Source organism: Dipteris shenzhenensis, chromosome 16, assembly GCF_047967505.1.
Source record: "Dipteris shenzhenensis isolate YYH24624 ecotype China chromosome 16, Dip_SZ_1.0, whole genome shotgun sequence".
Classification (NCBI taxonomy): Eukaryota; Viridiplantae; Streptophyta; class Polypodiopsida; order Gleicheniales; family Dipteridaceae; genus Dipteris; species Dipteris shenzhenensis.
In genome coordinates, this window is record NC_141611.1 from 52,467,080 (window position 1) to 52,484,052 (window position 16,973).

General features: G+C 40.6%; 1 protein-coding gene across 1 annotated transcript; it reads right to left on the minus strand.

Moving 5' to 3' along the window:
• Nucleotides 1–8,867: 8,867 nt before the first annotated feature.
• Nucleotides 8,868–9,602, minus strand: LOC147893115 (uncharacterized). The gene is made up of 2 exons (XM_087387793.1): nucleotides 9,128–9,602; nucleotides 8,868–8,987 (listed from the first exon to the last, which is right to left on the minus strand). The coding sequence occupies exons 1-2, from the start codon at nucleotides 9,523–9,525 to the stop codon at nucleotides 8,969–8,971; spliced, it is 417 nt and encodes a 138-aa protein (XP_087243919.1). The 5' UTR covers nucleotides 9,526–9,602; the 3' UTR covers nucleotides 8,868–8,968.
• Nucleotides 9,603–16,973: the final 7,371 nt, after the last annotated feature.

Here is a 16,973-nt window from a genome sequence, read left to right on the forward strand (position 1 = left end):
GCATAATCATCCATTGCCACATCATGAGCACACTCGTTATTCTTGCCATCTTTGTGTTTATGCACATCCTTCTCACTTATCCTCTCCACTTTATTCTTTTTTTTGTCCTTTTCCCATATATGACAGAGAGGAAGTGGATACTAATGATGTTACTAGTTGTTAACGTTGAATGTACCAAATGATCCATAAGTGAAATGAAGTAAGAAGCATAGTCAATAGAAATGCATGTGTATGTTGGGTATGGCAAAGATTTTCTTATAATAACATGATCTTGGGAGAGTCATTTCTAGATATTATAGAACAAAAATAGCTAAAACTCTCTAGATAAGATCTGGGCGTACTTCCAAATTAATGGTATAGAGAGAGAAGTACTAGGTCTAGTGAGAGAGCATCACAACAGAAAAAGGGTGTGAACTTCTAAGCAAAATCCATTTTTAGTTCCACCTAATGGAGGAATTTTTGAACACCAAGACCTTGGATTTCAAGGCTAGGTGTATTTTGAGGTTAGAGGGAGAAAAACTAATCTTAGAGAGAGAGGGTGACCTCTTGCACACTCTAGTGCCATGCATTGTATTACAATTATCCTACTAATTTGACTCGATATGATTTTTTCTATTACGTGCTAGACTTTTGGGAAGAGATGAGGATATTTCGAATCAACATTCTAGGGGGGCAAAATATTCCTAGAGAATGTCAAGGCTCATGTATCAATACCCCATAATGCAAAGCATTACACATTCTCTGGGTATTGTTTAATCCACTCTTGTGTTCTTGTGTACTCTCACTCTTAGTGTCCATGCTCCCTTGATAGTATGAGCTATTATATCATGCTCTAACCTTGCAATTATCCATCCTTTGTAACCTCCCTCTCTACTTCCCTCTCTTCCTGCTCTCCATCTCTCATATCTACTCCCCCCCTTCACCCCATTCTACTTTCACAATCCTTCTCTACCACTCTCAACATACTCTTGCAACCTACCAACTCCCAGATTAGAGTTCTCAACCCTTATCCTCCATAATTAATGAAGGAGACTAGCTCTCTGCTCTCTCAACAATATCTTTTTTTAAAATCTATGACATTTTTGAACCCTATCCCTTGGTATTATCTTTTTTAAATCCTATAACCTTTTCTAAACTCTACAATTTTTCTAAACCTTGAAACCCTAAGGGAACCCTAATGGAGGTGAAAACCTTCATTAACTTTGATCAATCAACAACTCTTCTTCACAAGAAACAATGCAAGCATTGCTTTGTTTTATTCTGTAGTTCTTAATGGGAAATGCCCCAAGGCCCTATATAGCTTACAATGGGATATGACAAAAGGACCTATTTTAAATAGTGAAATGTCCACTATCTTGAGCTCACATACAACTTGTAGGTGACCAAAACGTTGTAATATCATGAGAAGGGGAAAAAAGACTAACAAACGTGCAATGTCTCTCTTTACCTTGGGCCATTCATGTTATCACAACACCCTTCTTCATCTTGGACCAATGCAACATATCACTAATGCAATATTTCTTCAATATAAGTGAGTGTCAATTGGACCAAGGACCTCATGCCAAACTTTTTGGCTCCAAAATTAAAAGTGGCTTAAGTCATTGCACTTTTGAATACAATACATTGTTTTTACTCCTTGGCATGCCCCTTACAGCATGCATATTTTCACGGTATCCTCTCCCTAAGATAATTCTCTCTTAGTCTTGATTTTAGTTAAACTTATGACTCTGAGGATGATATTGACCCCTAAAATATAATTCTATCTTAGTCTTGAGTTTGGTTGAAACTTATGACTCTAAGGATGATATTGCTCCCTAAAAAGGGCCTTTTAAGGTAGGAAGGAGAAAATACAACTTGCTCACCCCAAAATCCCTCAAGGCTACTTTGGTATCGAAACATACTTGAGAATGTGTCTAAATGCCAAAGCATTACAACAAGGGATACTAAAAAAGCATTGAAACATGCTCTAAAATTTTGCCAGAGTTTATGTATAAATTGGCATAAGCTTTGGAAAATGTTTTCAACATAAGGGTGTATGTACAAATTGGCATAAGCTTTGGAAATTGCCAATGTTTATGTAAGAGCTGGCATAAACTTTGGAAAATGTGTCCAAAATTAGGGTTAGAAAATTTAAGGAGTGTGAAAGAACATCTCTAGCTTCTATGCATGTAAATGTTGCCCTCATCTCTTTCAAGTTTCACCCCATTGGCCTCATAACTATGGATGATTTTTTCACACACAAACACACATAGAAAGAGAGAGAGAGAGAGGCCTTTTTGGCACATGCATTGATCGATTCTTAAATTGCTAATCAATTCACCTTGCGTATAAATTTTTGATAAGTCTTAACCCATGGCTGTGAGACCTTCCATCTCCTCCTTTCATTCCATTAACATTTGATCTCCTCCTTCCTCCTAAAGCTGAACTTCCATCTCCTCCATTCCTTTGACCTTCTATCTCCTCCTTCCTCCCAAAGTTGCCTCTTGTCTTTCCACCTCCTCCCTACTCAAAGCCTACCTATTGTCTTTCCACCTCCATCCAAGAGCTCCTTCTTTATGACATGTGGCAGCCTCTTCTCCTCCAAGCTGCCACGTGTCCTCTCTATTTTTTCTTCGTGTTTGCTGTTAATAGGTTAAATATTGTGAAACTAAAAAAATTAGCCCAATAAACTTTCTCCAAGATTTTATATAAAAAACATCCATGCTCATAACACTTTGAAATCCCATTTGTATCTTTGACCTCGCAATCCTCATCATCTTGATCTCCCTCAATTATTCTTGCTAAGTCTCCCCTTGTCTCCCTCTTTCCTACTTATTGGCTGCTGTATTAGAGCCCGTATTTCTCCTCCAATTGAACCATGGATGTTCCTGATCCAGCTTCATCCTCATCATCCCTAACAAGCCACCCACAACATGATATTTTTAATAGATTTGCCAATATGGGGTGGGTAAAGACCATAGGGTTATGCAATAAGTACGTATGAATTGAGCTTGTAATAAGGCCATGTTGAGCACTAGAATCCTTTTGTCCCTCCAATCCCACCATTTTTAGTCTTTCTATACCAAATCAACCATTGTCCACTAGATTGGCCAAAAGAGGTGGGTAAAGGCCATTAAGTTTATAAATGGGTGAACAAGACCCTTAAACATAATGATGCTTAAATATTACCAAGGCTGTTTAAGAACTAGAACCCATTTGAACTTCCAAGGATGGTCTTTTTTCACACCTCTTCAACATATTTTTCGTAGATTTCCCAAGTTTGTGGGTCAGTTGGTTAAAGATTAATCGTGATCAAGTGGATAATAGGTATCCAAGTCCCTTAAACTCAATGATATTAATTGAGGTTGCACCAAGGCCATGTAAGCACACCTTTTGCTCCAATTTAGCAATGGATGTTCTTGTTTCATATTTTTCAAAACCAATGCGCACTTTTAAGTAGATTGTCCATATGAGGTCAATAAGATCGTAAAGCTGGGCAAATATGTGTAAGGCCCTTAAACTTATGGTAAAACCAATCTAGTTATATCCATGTGCCTATTTTGCAAGCCTATTCCAAAGCACTCTCCACTGTCTCTTTCTTGGGTTGTCACTACCTTTACTCAGTCAGGCAACTCTTTACATTGTTTCACACATTAAAGAGATACTTCCTAAGTGTGATGTCCCTAATAGCCACTAAACATGGCTTCTCTTCTCACTAGTCCATTCTGCTCTACACAAATCTCATCATATTATGTGCATGTAGGTGTGAGCGTGTCCATGTGCACATATATGAATGTGTGGGGGGGCATGTGAGCACACACGCACATGTGTGTGCATGTGTGTGTGTGTGCACGCACGTGCGTGTGTGTGCATGCATGCATGTGTCTATGCGTGAGTGCACACGTGTGCGGCAGCGCACATACACATTGTGGACATGTGTGTGTTTGTGCGTATGCACATGTGTGTGTGATTTGTGAGCACTGTGTGTGTGAACACGCACTCACACACAAATGCAACTCTCTCTCTCTCTCTCTCTCTCTCTCTTACACACACACAGAGAGAATGAACATGCACGTGCACAAATAGGTATATGTATATGTATGCATATACATATACATATGTGTGTGTATGTGTATGTGTATGTGTATGTGTATGTGTATATGTATATGTATATGTATATGTATATGCACGTGTATGTGCATTTGTATATAAGTAGGGTGACTTGGTCTTGCTTTGGGATTATTTGAGGTTATAAAGAGCTTGACAAGAATTTTCCACCCTAGTGGAAAGTGCCATTTAAGGTTTGAAAAACTCTAGACCAGGGACCTACTTCTCTACACCATCTTGATGGGATGAAGATGAAGTGACTCTACAATGCCTACCATGTAAATCCTTCAAATTTCACAATGAAGGATTTTGACTCCAAATGCATTTCTTGAAGACAAAGGGAAAAATTTGGTAGCTTTTCAAAAATTCATATCGTGAAGTATTGAATGTGTGAGTACACATATAGACCTTATGATGAGGGGGGATTCAATTAATCCCTATTACCTTATTCCTAAAGGACGAGTATGCATATAGACCTTAAGATGAGGGGGGATTCAATTAATGCTTGTTAAATTAGTCCTAAGGGATGAGTAGCATAAATGTAATCATGGTTTTGTGTGGGATAAAGTGCATAAGGCAAGAGAAATGCTTTGTTAGGTGAGAGGTAGATTGTAATATGAGATAGGGATAGATAAGGACAAGGTGGGAACCATGCGCATGTGCAATCCAAACCATATTCTCCTACCATAGATATGTGTAGGGGTGGCTTAGTGTGCATCATCTAGGTCCAAGTGGGAGGGTTTGATTGGCTCGTGCTACATGGGATATATAAAGGAAAAGTCTCTTTCAAGCATTTGCTATCAAAGTGTCAAATTAGCAAGACTCTGCTTCCATTTTTCATCTCCTCCATCTTCAACTCTTAGCATTTGCTATTAAAGTGTCAAATCAGCAAGACTCTACTTCCATTTTTCCTCTCCTCCATCTTCAGCTCTTAGCTCTGCCTCTCCTTGAGAACCCTCTCCTCCTCCTCATTCTCCACCACCAGATGTCCTTCACTCCTCTTTTCTTCCTCTTTCCTCCGAGTTTCCTCCTCCACCACCACCCCTCCTCCACTCCTCTTTCCTTCCTCTTTCTCGTCCACCACCACCCTTCCTCCACTCCTTATCCTCCTCCACCTTGCACTTCCACTATTGAAGTCAACCTGTCTCTTGAAGCTTCCACTTCCATCTTAACATCCTTGTCCCACTTCCACCCTCTTCATCCTCCTCTTGGAGCATCCTCTTCCATCCTCACATCCCCCCTATTCTCCTTGTCCATTTAGCTTGGTGATTGGTCCCCTTGATGCTTGGTTGAAAGTGCCACACTCAAGACCGTTGACTCTTATGAGACACTTTATGAGGTCTTTAGGGTATAAGCATATATTGGATTGGAGTTCATGAGTTCACAAGTTTCCTTTCTCTTTTATAGTAATTTGGTTGTATAAGGAAGGTATAGTGTAGTTGTAAAAGGAAGGTATGGTGACGTTGTGGATATTTTGGATCACTATCTTGGTGTGTAAAGGATACCTAGTGGGAACATGATAGTGTCGTAGTGGGTCTAGGATTCTTTTGACATGTGCCCCATGAAATATTATCCTTGCATGTGCCCCATTCACTTGTTCCTTTAGATGTCATATCTAAGTTATCGTCGCATAATAACACCTATTTGGGACTATCTTATTTTTTTAGATAAATTATTATCTAGAAGGAAACCATGCAAACCACCTTGTGTCCAATAGGGTGGCCTTATGAAGTGTCCATTTTGTCATATGGGAGCAATGAAGACTACCATATAACTAATACGGTACCCATGAAAAATATCTTTTGGGGGATATGGTGGCCTAATCCACCCTTTGCTTAAAAGGGATGCCATATAAGGCAAATTTTGTAAAAAAGGGTATTCATGAAAACTACCCTATGTCTACATACATAACCATGACAACCAAAAAGGGAGGCTACACACATTTCTCTATTAGGAAAAGGGTGACCCAATGACCTCCTTATTTTCGCTTCCTCTCCTTGTTGGGATAACAGATAATAAGAAACTAGAGCCAAAATTGCCCTCAGTTCCTCAAGACTTGTAGGACTCGAGAATTGAACTATCATAGCCAAAGAGAGTATACTTGAGGAGAAAAAAAGACTATGCTTGTCCAATCTAGGCCTCAGATATGGTCTTCAAATATGGCTTTCGAATTCAGAGTGTAAGGTTGGATCCTAGAAGATGCACAAAATGTTGGAGAAATTTTCCTACCGCCTTCAAAAATTGTTGGCAATGCGGTAAAGCTTTCACTTGGGCCCTTAATTGACCCTAGTTGGTTATATTGCTGCTCTTCAACAACCAAGTCTCCAAAGCTTCAATCCACGAGCTTCATACAATCTAGCTCAAGTGTTGAAGAGTGATTGTGAATTCATACTTTGAAGATTGACCATTAAATTTAGGCCTATTAGAGTGAGTGATAAATGGGGCCCTAGATGTGACCTTTGGATCTAGAGTACGAACTTTAGCTCACTAGATCCTAGCCCTTGACTATGGCCTCCAAATCCCAGCCTCTTGATTATGGCCTTTGGATCTAAGTCTGAATCTTGACTACTAAATCTAGGCTTTGAAGAATGATTGTCGAATCACGCCACATATGAGGTGGCGATTAGATCCAAGGTCTTGGATGAGGCCAAGCCTTGTATGTGGCCTTTGGATTTAGACTATGTAGTAAAGATCGTGTCCCATGGTTCCCACCATCAAATCCCATGCTAAAGCAAATTCCGAATCTAGCTTTTGAAGATTGAAGTTTGAGATTGAAATTATATTTTATGGAGTCCCTTCACTCAAAGTGGTCACCATCAACTTCCAACCCCTACTATTGGCTTCCAACCCCCTACTCAAAGTGGTCACCATCGACTTCCAACCCCCTACTATGGCCTTTGGATCCGAATTCTGTTTTGCTAAAGAGTGTATCTGGGTGGTGCTTACCTGTAGTTGTCATGCCTAAGAAGAGATCCACATCTATTCAAGTATGTACATTACACAGAGCTTGACAAGGCGACTATTGCCGCTTACCCTTCACCAACCATTTTTTGATCAGATCTTAAGGAAAGAGTTGTACATCTTTATGGATGGCTTTGCTAAATACAACGAGGTTGTATTAGCACTGGAGGACAAACTCAAACAACATTTATAATAGTTGGGGTTTTTGGAATGTCCTTTGATCCACATGATGCATCAACTAAATACCAATGATACATGAAGGATTCATTTAGAAATCCTCTTTTTTAGGACCTCAAGATTTTATGGATGATCTAACACGAGAGAGCGAGAGAGAGAGAGAGAGAGAGAGAGAGAGAGAGAGAGAGAGAGAGTTGTCTAGAGGGAAAATTTGCCTCAGAATGGGGTCTACAAGCCAGTTGGAGGCCGCTCGAAAAAGCAGGCGCGTGGGCATAGCGACACGTCTCTTCCTCATGTCACTATATGTACATGTGGAGGAGAGGCTTACCAACAACTGTAGAGCATAAGCCAGTGGTAGGGCATTACTCGACGGACGCAAATGTCTTGGGTTCAATACCTCATGATCGCGCGACATTGAGACATGTCCAATGGGGATCCATTTCTCATGGCGACTTCAGACTTAGTTTTTTCCCAAGGACTTGTAGCCTACATCTTCGGCAGTGCGAGCAAAATCCGACAAGATATGGGGCCCAAATGCACTAAAGACAAACTTAGGCTCACTACATTTATTATCCTCAGGCAAATTTTTGTGAGTAGTGGGGACATCGAGTGAGTAGTCTCTTATAAAATACAACCTTGGAATTGAAACATGAGAAATGTTACAAGGGGGCATGGGCACCCATTCTCCAAAGCAAAAAGAGATAACAAGGGTGCATGTATGCACGCAAGCACTTGGCTCCAACTTGTAGGTTTTACGAGTCTTTAGACACTGTCAATTGTTTAGTAAGAAATAATAAAAAAGAAACGCTTTAAGGACTCGCAAGATCTATTAGGCTTTGCCAAGTATCTATAGTTATTTTGCATGCTCTCACACTGACTACAAAGCCACTGCCTTTTTATTTAAAAAACTATAATTTAAAACTGAAAGATAAATCGACGTTATTTTTCCTTGAAGGTTTTACGAATGATACTTGCAAAGTTTTGATGTCTACTTTCCGAGGTTTTTTTTGGCTTTATTTTTATAAAGAGATCCAATAGACGGCAATCTCTTCACCGGCAGGCACAAAGCCCATTAGACAGGCATAAAGCCCATTTGGCTGGCATAAAGACCTTTCAACAGGAAAACGGATTGTTTTTTACAGGCGAATCTACTTTTTCTGGCAAACAGCTTTCTAGATAGCAATTTGTTTTCAAGCAATGGCTTCAGCAATTAACAGGTGAATCGGCTTTGGCGCCTTGCTCACACGCGAAACCTGGATGAGCGGCCGAAAAGCTTGAAGTGACTTGAAGACTTGTAGCTAGAGGAAGCTAAGGCAATCATTCTAGGGAGAGCTCAGGCATGAAGGGAGAGTGGAGTCCTTGAATTGATTTATAGCCATGTTGGAGGGGCACTAAAAACTGAAAAGCCAACAACCACACACAAGCTATAAGCTGAAAAGCCAACCACCATATAAAAGTAGAGGTTAAGAATTTTAGAAATTCATAACAAAAATTCCTTAAAAACTAAGAATAATCACAAAACTCCCACTCAAGTTAATCCTAAAGCATTGTCTCTAGGAGAGTCGGTGCTAATAATAAACATCCAATAAGTATTTAGCAAGTGGTAAAAGATTCAAAATTAGAAAGACTTATGAAATGGGGCACTACATCATAATACAAGGTAGCTAATAAGACAACGTTGTTGTATCTCTTTCTTGAACCGGTAACTATTCTTATAGAAGCTCTAGAGTCTAGGGCCCATCCTTTACGACAGAGGCATTGTTCTTGGCCATAAGACCATAGCTTTAAACAAGGTGGCACCTTTGATTTCATTTAATGTCGCCATTACAACATCATGGAATCAAGAACATAAATACTTCAATGATAGCAGAATTCTCCAACAAGTTGGTTTTGTGCCGTCGACCTGTACAGCTCCACAAGCATGCGATTTTCATACTCCTTGGCTGCGATTTGACCAAAGGGCGGTCTCGTTGTGTCGGCAACTGATCCAAAGCTGCCCAACACCATTGCATCAGCAGTACTCATCCTAGACGAAGCAGCGAGGAGGAGATTAACATACGCGTCCCTCAATTTAGCCAGAAGAGCAAACGGAGAAATCCATCGAAACCGCAGCTTAGGAATGCGCTTGATCTTGAGTGACTTGCGCCTCCCCAAACTAACAATTCTCACTCGCCTTGATCTCCTTGAATTCAGGCTTCGCAACCTTTTGTAGCCAGCTGTTGGAGCCGTCAGCAGTTGGAGGATCCAATCGTACAAATCTGATCCAAAGCCAGCAAGCTGATGTACAGGAGCTCGCTGCATGATCGTAAGCTTTGGTGCAGCAGCGGAGGGAGGGACGCTGAGGATCCGCTACAAAAGCGGTACGTGGAAGATAGAAATCGACTCGCCTTTGAACAATGAGGGCTGTATGTCTCACAAGCCTTTCTCGACGGGTGTTGGACATTCAAAGATGAGCATCTTGTTTAGAAAGTAGGATAAGATGCTTTGGTGGGGAGTGTGAGTCGTGACGCGTCGAAGCGAAAGTCTCAGTCATGTTGTCAAGCTCGTGAGGTCAGCATATACGTGGGTTGAAGTATCTTCTCTCTCTCTCTCTCCCCCCCCCCCCTTGTGCTGCTTCATATGATCTTTAGGATGGGGAGAGACTCCATCGCTCGTGCATCGGTGTTCCTAACCTATTGGACCTATCCTCACATTGAAGCTAGGACCTGTCAAGTTTGTTCGGCACCCCCTCCCACCTTGTTTGAATAGGACACAACGACGACAATCTAGGGATGGCTGTTGCCCATGTGAACTTAGCCTTAGTGGGTCCCTCGAGAAGTTAAAAAGACTCTCTCTCTCTCTCTCTCTCTCTCAATTTCCCTCATGTGTGCTCCTTCATATGAGATGGATGCCATTAGTGCTTGTTGCCTAACTTGGGAGAAGAGCATTGGCGCTAGGACCTGTCCACAGACAGAGAGTTCATTCAGCGTCCCCTCTCGAGTCCATGCCCACGCATCAGTCAATAAAACAAAAAACTAATAACAAACCTTGGTGGGCTACAAAGCTAAATGAACAGGGAGGTGTCCACCCTGTTTGAACATGACACACTGACGACAGTCCAGAGGATGGTTGCCACCCGTCTTAACGCAGCCTTACAGGATGGCAGTCCTCCTTGTCCTTCTTAGGCGAGTGTCAAGTTTGAAGGACTCGAGGCATTTGCCTACACCGGTGGAGCCACACCTAGAGCACACGTTGGTTCATCTCTACTGTGGAGATGGTGGCCTTGCTCTCCCTGCTCTTAGACCTACTCTCCCATTTGCACACACCTTCTTGCATCCACATCCTACTTGTTTCAGTTGCACAAGTGAAAATATAATATTTTCTCACAAGCACAAGGGTATGAATTACTTTATTTAAAATATTCAAGCACATGCACATGTGAATAATATAAGTTTCATTTATTTGCATGTATTGGTGTAAGAATAGATATTTCTTTAAAAAACGTATAACACTATTTCACATGGTGTTGGTTCACAAACGAAAGAATCTTTCAATTGTAAATGAATACAATGCAAACAACTGGATTTAGAACACACAAGAACCCTTAAGAACTTAGAGAAGTAAACACACAAATTTTCATCTTATTTAATACCTTTAAGATTGCTTAAGCAATCTAAAATGTCTTCCTTCTTTGACCTTGCTTCTTTGATCTCTTTTAGAGCCAAGTGTGAGATAACCACATTGCTGTGGATTTTGAGCATGTAGAGGAAAGGTTTTTCTTATAAATTATAGTATTTGTATGAATATAACTATTTATATAAATATTGAATAAGGACATGGTGTATTTAACTTATTAATGCTTATATTATTGCATTTGTTGGCAGTAGTGTGACTCGTACTATCGATACATATCAAATTATTATTGGTAGTAGGCCTATAACTAGCAGTATTAAGGCAACTACCACCCATAGTACTTCAATTTCCCACCTATTTTCTACATACAAAATGCTTTTAGGAATGACTTGAACTTGGGGATGAATTGGAACTTGGAAATTGGATAATTTCCATAATGGTTGGGGCATATTCTAACGATCAAGAATTGATTGTAGGAGTTAGTCAGTAATAACTAATACCACCATCATCTCCATGATTGTAGGAAAATGAGGTAGCTTGATTGTGAAGGGTGATTGATTGTATAAGGCAAGTGTTTTGACAATTGATACACACATAATTGCTACTATTGGATTCTATACTAGAGACCATGGGACTTAGCAATGTGAAGTAGTTTGCAAACGTGTATCCCAAAATCAATGATCTAAGGTGTTGGAAAAAATGAGCAAGCCTAAGCAAGTACAGAAGAATCTAATAAACACTTTTGAGGAGGTACAAGGCATCCCTATACAATCTAGGAATTCTTCTACATTCCAATCAAGTCAAAGTTGAGTGAAGCACTTGATAGCTTTGTGTAATCAAGGAGTGTACTAGTGTTTGGATCTCACTTTTTTTTGCTTTCATGTGTGCATCATGCTTGAGACCAGAATTGCAGCACCAGTTGAGCATTAGACAAAAGAGAAGTCCTATGAAGATCACCCAAATTTGAATTTTCATAGGTCAGGTGTCAAATTTTGACATGGTTATTTGTTACGAGAATTGGAATTATTCCATTAATTTAATCCTTCAATATTTGGTTTAGTGAGATCTAGCATTTTCGTCGCGCAATTGATGCATGTGTGCTTGCTGTTCCGTAGTGATGCATGTGTGCTCCTACATGGTTGGATATACGGCTACGGCTGTATGAGTGTGTAGCATTGTGTGCACCACTTACACAATGATGGTATGTGTAGCATGTGTGCACCATCTGTACGATTTTATTCATGTGTAGCATCAAGTGCACCATGAGATGGTATGTGTCGCATGTGTGCACCATTCATCTATGATTTATTGATTTCGTGTTACTATAATACTGAAAGGTTGATTGATTGTGGTGATTAATTCCAAGGTTATCTTATGCTTGAAATATTTCATTCCTATTGATCGTGTGAATCCAGGGGAAGAGTAATTGATCAGGTGATGGCATTTGGTAAGCATGATCCGCCATATTTTGGGCACGTAGGCGCAACTTCAGTGATGCGGGGATGAATAAGGCTTATGCCTAATTTTGATATTACAAAAGCTTATGTACATATTTGAATTTTGGAATATTAGTGGCTTGGCTAAGTGTATAAACTAAAGTTAGAAAAAGCTTTATTTTTAGAAAAAGCCAGCTATTTTAGAAGGTGGATGGGCTTTTTGTAAAAGGGTGCATGGAGGAATGCACAGAGGCTTTTGTATGATTTTTGCTCGGAAGCTTTTTGGAAAACATACATAAATACATAGGAGGTAGAAGGAGAGCACCACACCTATGGGGGGAGATTGTACCTAGCACGCTTGTTTTGTCTCTTCCGATTGTGAGTTTTGAGAGTTTGTGCGTATTTTCGAAGAGTGTTGCTGTGTTTTTCAAGGATTTGCAAGTTCTATGAGCGTTTCCCATCATAGTGGTATCAGAGCCAGGTTTCGTCATCCATAGTACGGGAGGCACACACACCCCGCATCAACCGCAGCACGCATTAGATTGCGGACACCATCATAAGAGCATAATGAAGTTCGAAGCAACAAAATCGAACAGCGCAGAACAACTCGCAGGCAAGAAAACATGCAATGAAAAAAAAAGTCGCAGCAAAAGAAGTCGGTCGTACGTATAGTGCAGAACGGCTCGCAGGCAGGAAAACATGCAGCGGGAAAAAAAATCACAGCAAAAGAAGTCGATCGATCGTAGACAGGTCAAAGCTCGTGAACGCACACCCGCACCTTAGCTCCTCCAGCCGTACGACCAAGGTGATGACCAAGGCATCGTCCTTGGCATACTTGGCACTGAAGGCACCCTTGGCGTTGTTGGCTGCATGGGAGAAAGCCTTGGGAGATTGCTCTTAAAACTTCCCGGGAGGTTCCCCATCCCGATACTGTTCTAGCTCAAGTCCCCTTAACAATTGGTGACTATCCACTAGATCAAGTCACTTTGTTGCTCCATTCTTTAAAGTTCCTAGTCATAAAGATATACTTCAAGGCAAAAGTGCTAATTACACGAGCTTTGCTTTGTACCTTGCAAAGTGGATTCACTTGTTGGAATCATGTGAGTTCGAGAGCCCACAGAGATACTATTCGACAAATATCCGCTTTCAAAGCTTGGAAACCGAATTGAGATAAGTCTTGTGTTTGTGTGTGTTTCCTTTCAAAGTGATTTCTTCTTTGCACCATGCACATACTTAACTATGTCTGGAAGGCATATTCCATCAAAGATAGGTTATCCTGAAGATCTACATCATGATGAGGATGTGGAAAACGATCACCATCGGTCAAGAAGAAGTTCAACACCGATGACACTGAGGAAGAATGGAAAGAACGCTATCAGCATGAGAAGCAACAATGTCAAGAGATTGAAGATGCTCTATGCCGAGTGACGACAACTTGGAAGCCACCTATATCGATTGAGGATGAGGAACCTATGCATGCATCAGATTCACTGGATGCATGGAAACATCATGCACAGGACCTTGAGCAGAAACTTGAGTACATGCGCAACATGTGTGACACACATAAAGCCAACGAAGAACGTGCAAATTGAGTGTTAAAGGAGATGACTGAAGTCACAAAGAAGCGTATGAAGGACAGAGATGATGAAAAAAGTGAAAGCAGCAAATCATCAGACACCAGTGATAGTGAGCGTGGAAGAAGCAAGACGAGACATCAAAGGAAGAAGAAGCGACATGTGAAGACTTCACTACAACGACATCATGACACTACTCCTTCACATGCGTCCAGCGATGAAGACAACATGGGAAAGGCCATCTTGAAAGCACTCAAGCTTCGTGATAAGAAGAAGTCTGGTAAGATTAATCGCAAAACTTTTTCTTTTCCAAAATATGATGGTAAAAGAGATGGACAAGCTTTACTTGTGTGGATTAGTTCTTTCAATCAATACTTTTTGAGAGAACGGTACAAAGAGATCAAGAAGGTAAAACTTGCTGCGAGTCACATGACAAGCAGTGCACAAGCCAAGAGCACACATGTTCCAAAGACATGGGAAGCATTCAAAGATAAAATCAAAAAGCACTTCCTACCTACACAGTTTGAAGAGGATACTCGCAGGCAATGGCGAAAATTGAGGCAGTTGGATAATGAGAGTGTGGGCGCATACACCGAGAAATATCTTTCCTCTCTACTTCAATTGCAAACTATTGAGAAAGTGTCCCAAAAGGAGCAATGCCGTACCTTTCTTGAGGGTTTACACCCTACTATTCGTGCTAATGTACGTATGCTTCGACCATCTACAGCATCTGATGCTATGGATTTGGCATTAGAGTCAGAAAGAAAGCAGGGAAGAAGCTTTGCTACTCACACCCCTCGAGCAAAGAAGCATACGTTGTACTTCAAGCAGGAGGGTGTAAGTGGTAAAGTTGGTAGATATGATGGTAAGTCTAATTGGAAACCTGCTAAGTCATGTATTAATCAAAGAACCAAAGAGCTTGTCACATGTTACGAATGCAAAGAGAAGGGACACTACTCTTATGAATGTCCAAAGAATCCACTTGCTACACACAACACAGGTACCCAAGCAAATAATGCTACCAATAACAACGGAGGCAATGGAGGGAGAACCAATGGACGTACCAACGGTAATAGTCAGCGCAACAACCCTGCACGGATCAACTACATTGATGATGGAGGGCCATGATAAATCTTTCAAGCAAGAGGGCGAGGATGAGGACAACGACACTAAAGATGCTGACTACACCCCTTCAGGTAAGTGTTATTCAGGTAAAAGTGCATCTTATTTTCGTACTTCTTTGTCACATATGATTGCACTATTGCATGAAAAAGAACATAGTGTCTAATTTGATGATGAAAGTACCCATGATTTCATTTCGCAATGTTTAGTTGAAAAGTTAGGGCTCGCAACCATTAAAACAAAATATAAAGTCAAAGATTCAGCTTTTCAAGGATCGAATTATAATTATTTGCAAATGGTTAAGGATCTTGAGGCAACTTTAGGGCCATTAGTTGAGAGTCAGGAATTCTTAGTCGCTCCTTTGCGTGAGCGAGATCTCATTCTAGGGATGCGCTGGCGCGTCGATCATAATGCCAAACGTGATTATCTTGAACGCACCATTACTCTGACTCAAGGCACTGAGACTATGACTTTAGAATGCAACAAGAATCTTCCCTCTTGGCCTATATTGTCACATACCCAAGCTAAAAGAGCTTTGCGCAAACGTGAGAAGACATATCTAGTTATAGTCAAAAAGATTGAGGCTAGTCCTGAGACTAAGAAAACTAAGCAAGTGCCTTTGGATCCTTTTCTAGCTACCTATGATGATTGCTTTATGGAAGACTTACCCCTTGGCCTACCTCAATCTAGACCTAAGGATCATAAGATTGACCTTATTCTAGGTAGCGAACCACCGTGTAAATCACCATATAGACACAATCCTACTGAGCAGCAAGAGATTCAATCCCAAATAGAAGATCTTTTGGGGCTAAAGGCCTAATTCGACCTAGTAGCCCACCATTTGGGGCACCTGTTCTTCTTGTTAAGAAGAAAAATGAAACTTTTCGAATGTGCATTAATTATTGTGCCTTAAATAAAATCATATTGAAAAATCGATAACCCATTCCGAGAGTTGATGATCTACTTGACAAGTTGAAAGGATCCACAATCTTTAGCAAGATCGATCTTAAGTCAGGATATCATCAAGTGAGAGTGATCGAACCCAATATTTTCAAGACTACTTTTAAAACCCAAACTGGTCACTATGAATTTCTTGTTATGCCTTTTGGATTGACCAATGCACGTGCCACATTTAGTCGGATGATGAATCGTATCTTCCTACCCTATCAAGACTTTGTGGTAGTTTTCTTCGATGATATCATGATTTATTAGTAGCAAGAGTCGAGAGGAACATGAGAAACACTTGAATCTTGTTTTCCCTCTCTTACATGAGAACCAACTGTATGCCAACCTGGAGAAAAGTTCTTTTTTCCAACTTGAAATTGAATATCTTGGACACATTGTTTTAGCTGAAGGCATTCGAGTAGATCCCAAGAAGGTAGAAGTGATAGTGAACTGGCCATAGCCTAAAGATATCCATGAGTTACGATCTTTCCTAGGTCTATGTAGTTTCTATTGCAGATTTGTTAGAAATTTTCACACAAGGCACATCCATTGACCGAACTATTGCGTAAGACTCGTGCTTTCTCTTGGGGTGAGCAGCACACTTTAGCTTTTCAACGACTTAAGAGTGCAATGATGCACACACCAGTTTTGACCATGCCGGACTTTACGAGACCCTTCTTTGTCATGGTTACTGATGCTAGTGGATAGGGTTTTGGGGTTGTGCTCATGCAAGATAACCATCCAATTGCATTTGAGTCACGTAAATTAAAACCAGCAGAGCTAAACTATTCCATGTATGATAAAGAATTAGCCGCTGTGGTGCATGCCCTTAAACTCTAGAAACACTATCTTATGGGTTCCGAGTTACTCATTAAGACTGATCACCAGAGTCTTAGACATCTCCTTACTCAGCCGGTGATCTCAGATCGGCACATTAAATGGGCTACCTTTATTGATGGTAGCTTTAACCGATGATCCAATATCAACCAGGCAAAGACAATGTAGTTGTCGATGTACTGAGTCGTCAACCTAGCATAAATAATATCTCAGTCATTGAGGC